At 42.6% G+C, this 6000-nt stretch overlaps 1 protein-coding gene across 4 annotated transcripts in view; it reads left to right on the forward strand.

Annotated features, from left to right (window-relative positions):
• The window catches only part of GOLGA4 (golgin A4), a 105401-nt gene extending 104326 nt beyond the window's left edge, over positions 1–1075 (forward strand). For all 4 annotated transcript variants that reach the window (XM_082664506.1, XM_082664507.1, XM_082664508.1 and 1 more), the window contains one exon: positions 385–1075. Coding sequence is in view for 1 of the 4 variants with exons in the window: in XM_082664507.1 (XP_082520633.1) it covers positions 385–408 (24 nt within the window). In the remaining 3 variants the exon portion in view is untranslated. The remainder of the gene's footprint in view (positions 1–384) is intronic.
• The last annotated feature ends 4925 nt before the right edge of the window (positions 1076–6000 follow it).

The following is a 6000-nucleotide window of genomic DNA, read 5'->3' on the forward strand; positions in this document are numbered from 1 at the left end:
CAGACCATAGAATATAATCTTGATATAATTTTACTTTAACTTGAAAAAATAAATCTCACGAAAGTTAGCTTTAAAAGGTTTTTCTTTCTCCCTCCCTTTCTCCCTCCCTCCCTCCCTCCTTCCTTCCTTTCTTTTTAAATTTTTATTGGAGTATAGTTGTTTTACAATGTTGTGTTAGTTTCAGGTATACAGCAAAGTGAATCAGTTACACAGATACATATATCCCCTCTTTTTCAGATTTCCTTCCCATTTAGGTCACTACAGAGCATTGAGTAGAGCTCCCTGTGGTATACAGTACGTTCTTGTTAGGTATCTATTTTATACATAGTAGTATACATATGTCATTTTCTTTCTTTCTTTATCCTAACCCTTTTTCTTTTCCAGTCATGGCTCCGGCCTTCATCTTGAAGAAGTGGGGAGAGTGATGCTGGGCAGGCCTGGAAAACTGTGCACGTTTGCTGTTCTTAGAGAACGAAGCTGTTATTCAGGGCCCCTCATGTAGCCAGAAGACCAAGAAAAATCTGACATTGGCCACAGAAAGATTGCAGACTGCCTTTAAAATAGATTATATCAGTGGAGAAACGGTGATAGTTTTTTTGGGGGGGATTCTTCAGTTTTTCTGTTGGGAAGAGTTTTGTGTTGTTTAAAAGATACTTTGAATAACTTAACCTGATTTATGGGCTCATTTAATGTTCCTTTCTTCCATTCTTTTTGTCCCTCTTTTTAAAGAACTGCTTGCCTTTCCTATTTATTTTTAGGGTGATTTTTTTAAAAGACTTGTGCAATACATTTTGAGGTGGAACTTAGTGGACTTTTTCCTGATATATTAGAGCATTTAATTGACTATTTTATCCAGATTGATTTGTCGAATATTTGCTAAAGACTAGTTCTTTAAGCTATGACATATGATAAATCCAAATGGCAGTACCTCATTGTTTACTTAGCTTTTGTACTTATATTTTTCAGAGGAAAAAATACTACTGTAAATTGTAAATAGTCAATACATAACTGTATCGTATGCAAATCTGTGACTGTTGGCAATGTCATCTCAGAAGAACAGATAAATAAAGTTTATTTACTATATAAAATGTGCTTATTGTGTTTTTTCCTAAATTGAAATCTATTTCAAAATAGTTAAGAATTTATGTTGTATCTGGGTGAATATAATGAGGAACTATTTGTCAAGAGAGCTGAATAGCTAAGCATTTGGATTTTTTTTTTTTTTTTTTGCGATACGCGGGCCTCTCACTGTTGTGGCCTCTCCCGTTGCGGACCACAGGCTCCGGACGCGCAGGCTCAGCGGCCACGGCTCACGGGCCCAGCCGCTCCGCGGCATGTGGGATCTTCCCGGACCGAGGCACAAACCCATGTCCCCTACATCGGCAGGCAGACTCTCAACCACTGTGCCACCAGGGAAGCCCAATATTTTTTTTTATGCATTTAATTATTGAGTATTTTTCTAATGTGTGAATGGATGTACAGAAGGATAGGCCGTGTGTGTGTGTGTGTGTGTGTGTGTGTGTGTGTGTGTACACATGACTACATTTATAATTCTGTTTATATTAAGGCCCATTAAAATTTCTGTGAAAACTTTTTTTTTTTTTTTTTTTTGCAGTACGTGGGCCTCTCACTGTTGTGGCCTCTCCCATTGCGGAGCGCAGGCTCAGCAGCCATGGCTTATGGGCCCAGCCGCTCCGTGGCATGTGGGATCTTCCCGGACCGGGGCACGAACCCGTGTCCCCTGCATCAGCAGGCGGACTCTCAACCACTGCGCCACCAGGGAAGCCCCTTGTGAAAACATTTTTAATTGCCTAATATTTTACCCTCAATATTCCATCATTTAACGCCATGTTCTCTACTGTTGAACATTTAGGTTGTGTGTAATTAGTCACTTTCATTCAGTACTCCATGACGGTCTTGCTATTCATATTGTAAGCACACTGGAAAGAACAATCCAGGACCAACCTGTCTTTTTCTCAACAGCCTTTGGTTGCCAAACACGGACACACTTCAGAAGACTGTGTGCCAGGTTTGTCTGGCACCCTTTCCCCAAACATTCCAAAGATGTGACGCACGGGTGAGCATTCAGAGTCAGTACACTCTTAGAACACTACGTTTCAAAGCTGGGCTTCACCCATATTTGGTTAAAGTGTTAAAGCTGCATTGAAATAGCTATGCCTGAAGCATACTCTCCGTGGCGGCAGTGCGGGGGCGGGTGAGGGTGCAGGCAAGGCCGCGACATTCTTTCCATCCTCCGGCCATTGTAATAATAACAATTTCCTGGTGCCTTCCTTTGGGATCCTCTTTAGTCAGGCTTTGTTGTTTGTTACGTTCTTCAGAAGTGTCCAAATGCCAAACATGTGTGAACATATGACACTTAGTAAACAATATGGCCGTTTAAAATTTTACTCTGACGATTAAATGCAGTTAAAATGCAGCTATGGGTACATCTCTTATAATTTTCCAATTGCTTATTCCCCTGCTGCAGGAAGGCTGCTTCTTGCTTACCTCACACCCAGATTGGGCTGCCCTCCCCTTTTAAATGGGGAATGTGTAGTGTGTTTCCATGTCTGTCATTTCTCTTTCCACTACTGTGTGTTGGGAGTGAGTAGAACATATCATTTGTCTTTTTCATTCCAGGTTTCCAAGAAAAGTTAACTCAGGATCCAGTGTGGCTCATGAGATCCTGGACATTATGTCTGATGCTATGATTGGGTGAGACTTTTGGGAAGTCTTTGAGAGCATTAATTAATGTAGTTTACGGGCAACCAGGAAGGAAATGAATACTTATGACCCAGTGAGCAGATTGTGGTAGATTGGATTGTTGTTTCCAATTCTTCTCTCCCTCCCTATATTTGGGTTATGCATCCACATACTTCGTTATCTGACTTTGAAGTACCTACTGTTGTAGTGGGTGGAAATACATTTCTCCACCAACACTGAGATTGGCTGTGTGACTTTAGTCAATGAGTTTTGAGTGGACATGACTTTGCCACATCTGAGCAGCAGTTTTAAGAGCCCTTGCTTAGTTCAGCTATTGCTGCTTTATCACTGCCATGAGACTGAGTTAATGGGTTCTCCCTTAGCTTGGACCCTGGGATAGTGACACATTGACCAGACGTGTAACAGAGTGAGAAATTATTATTATTATAAGCCACTGAGATTTGGGGATCGTTTGTTACTGTAGCATAACTTAGTGAAAACTGACACATGCAAAAGAAAATATTTTTGCAGGATAAAGTGATGTCTTTAGTTTTTAGAAGTTTGACTATGTAGTGTCTTGGTGTGGATTTCTTTAGGTTTATCTTAGGGTTTGCCCAGCTTCTTGAGTCTACAGGTTTATGTCTTTTGCCAAATTTGGGAACTTTTCAGCCATTATTTCTTTCCTTTTTTTTTTGGTTTTTTAAAAGTATTTATTTATTTATTTATGGCTGTGTCGGGTCTTAGTTGCAGTATGTGGGCTCTTCGTCATGGCATGCTGGCTTCTCTCTAGTTGTGATGTGCAGGCTTCTCTTTAGTTGTGGTGTGTGGGCTCCGTAGTTGTGGCACATGGGCTCAGTAGTTGTGGCATGCGGACTTAGTTGCTCCGCAGCATGTGGGATCTTAGTTCCCCGACCAGGGATTGAACCCACGTCACCTGCATTGGAGGACGGATTCTTAACCACTGGACCACCAGGGAAGTCCCCAGTCATTATTTCTTTGAGTATTTTTTTTAGCTCTACCCTCTTTCTCCTCTCCCTGCTCTCCTTCTGGGACTCCAATGACATGTTAGATCCTTTGTTATAGTCCCACAAGTCCCTGAGGCTCTGTTCGTTTTTTTTCCTCCAGTCTAATTTCTCTCTGTTTTCAGATTGAGTAATTTCTCTTGTTCTGTTTTCAAGTTCACTGACTCTTTTCTCTGTCCCCTCCATTCTGCTGTTGAACCTGTCCATTGAGTTTTTAATTTCAGTCATTGTATTTTTCAGTTCTAAAATTCCCACTTGGGTCTTTATATCTTCCATTTCTTTGCAGAGATATTCTGCTTCTTTGGTGAGACCTTGTTTTCTCATTTATTTCAAGCATGTTTGTAATGCTCATTGAAGAATATGTATGCTGGCTGCTTTAAAGTCTTTGTCCAATAAAGGATGGGATAGAAATCCAGATTCTCTACTAGGCCTTCATTGACACCCAAGGTGGAGAGGGTCTCCTCATCACTGCTGGGTGGGGATGTAGAGTTAACAGTTGCCCACTAGACCTCCACTGAACCATGGGAGGGGTGGTAGGGAGGGAGACCTCTTTACCTTTGGGTGGTAGTGAAAGTCCACTCTCCCCTGGGCCTCCTCTCCCTCTACCCCAGCAGGAAAGGGGAGGGGACCTAGTTGCTGCTGGTGGGGGTGGAAGTCCAGGCTTCCCATATGGTCTCCACTGACATCATGGGGATGGGTGGGATTGGGAGGTCTCATTGCTACCCACCAGGGATGAAAGTCCCTGCTTCCTGCTCAACCTTCTCTGACATCACCCTGCATGAGTTTTGGGTCCGTCCTTATAGCTTGGCAGTTGTTAGAGGTCTAGGCTCCCCACTGGGCCTTTGCTGACAGGGTTGGGAGGGGGGTCATTGTTTTTTGCTGGAGGTTTCTTTTGGTGTGTGGCTGGAGTGGAGCCGTGGTTGTCTAAAAGCTTTGTGTCTTGCTAGGCTGCCCCTTTCCTGGTTCTTTGCTACTGGTTTCCAGGTAGCCAGTTTCTTCAGTTCCAAGTCTGCTGTATATGAGGCAGAGAAAGCCTCGGGAACTCATGGCATGTCACTCTTCAGGTCCCAAGCGTCCTGGCCAGTCTGCCTCCTCCTCTCCACCTTTCAGAGTCTTCTTAGGTTTGTTTTATATACAGTGTCCAGGGTTTTCAGTTGTACTTGGGAGGACTAGGGAGAAGTATGTCTACCCCAGCCTCCCAGAAGCAGGTCTCCTATGCAATGTGATTATATTTAGTATATATTTATTGCATATTGTTCCAGATACACACTTTTTAAATTAATTAATTTAGTTATTTATTTTTGGCTGATTTAGATCTTTGTTGCTGGGCGTGGGCTTTCTCTAGTTGAGGCGAGCGGGGGCTACTCTTGGTTGTGGTGCGCAGGCTTCTCATTGCAGTGGCTTCTCGTTGCGGAGCACGCACTTTAGGCATGTGGACTTCAGTAGTCGTGGCTCGCGGGCTCTAGAGTGCAGGCTCAGTAGTTGTGGCACGTGGGCTCAGGTGGTGTGGCTCGCAGGCTCCAGAGCCCAGGCTCAGCAGCCATGGCGCTTGGGCTTAGTTGCTCCATGGTATGTGGGATCTTCCTGGACCAGGGCTCAAACCCATGTCCCCTGCATTGGCAGGCGGATCCACTGTACCACCAGGGAAGCCCAGATACACATATTTTTAATAAATATAAACTAGAAGCATATACAGTTAATTCACAATAGTGGTCATAATGGTCTTCCCTGGTCACCTCCGCCCAATCTCTTCCACATCCTCCTTTAGTTTTTTTTATGGCATCAAGTATTGCCTACCCTCAGTAAAAATTGTTGTTTTCTTTGTACTAGAATGAAAGCTCCAAGAGGCCAGGCAAATTATGTCTTGTCCATGGTTGTGTCCTTACGACCTAGCATATGTAGTAAGCACACAATAAGCATGTATCGAATATAAATGAATGAATGGATGGACAAGTGAATTAAGAAAGAAGAGAAAATGTACCAGTACCTTCTTTGTAATTAAAAACAAAAAAATTTTTTAAGAGTGGGAAAATTTTTAAAGACTTCTTTCTCTCTTGAGGAGGCATGTGGGAACACAAGGGAACAAGAGGAACCGAATTATGGACAGAACCTGGACTTTGTTTAATTTGCTTTATAAGTCAGTTAGTTACAAATATTAATATTTTAAGGAACCAGTTACTTGTAACACATCACAACTGATCAGGATACACCAGCAGAAATGAGTACAACTGGAAGGAATCGCTTCCCTGTTTTCTTTTTCTTTCTTTTTTTTGAG

The sequence above is a fragment of the Grampus griseus genome, assembly GCF_964374135.1.
Source record: "Grampus griseus genome assembly, chromosome: 10".
Taxonomy (NCBI): Eukaryota; Metazoa; Chordata; class Mammalia; order Artiodactyla; family Delphinidae; genus Grampus; species Grampus griseus.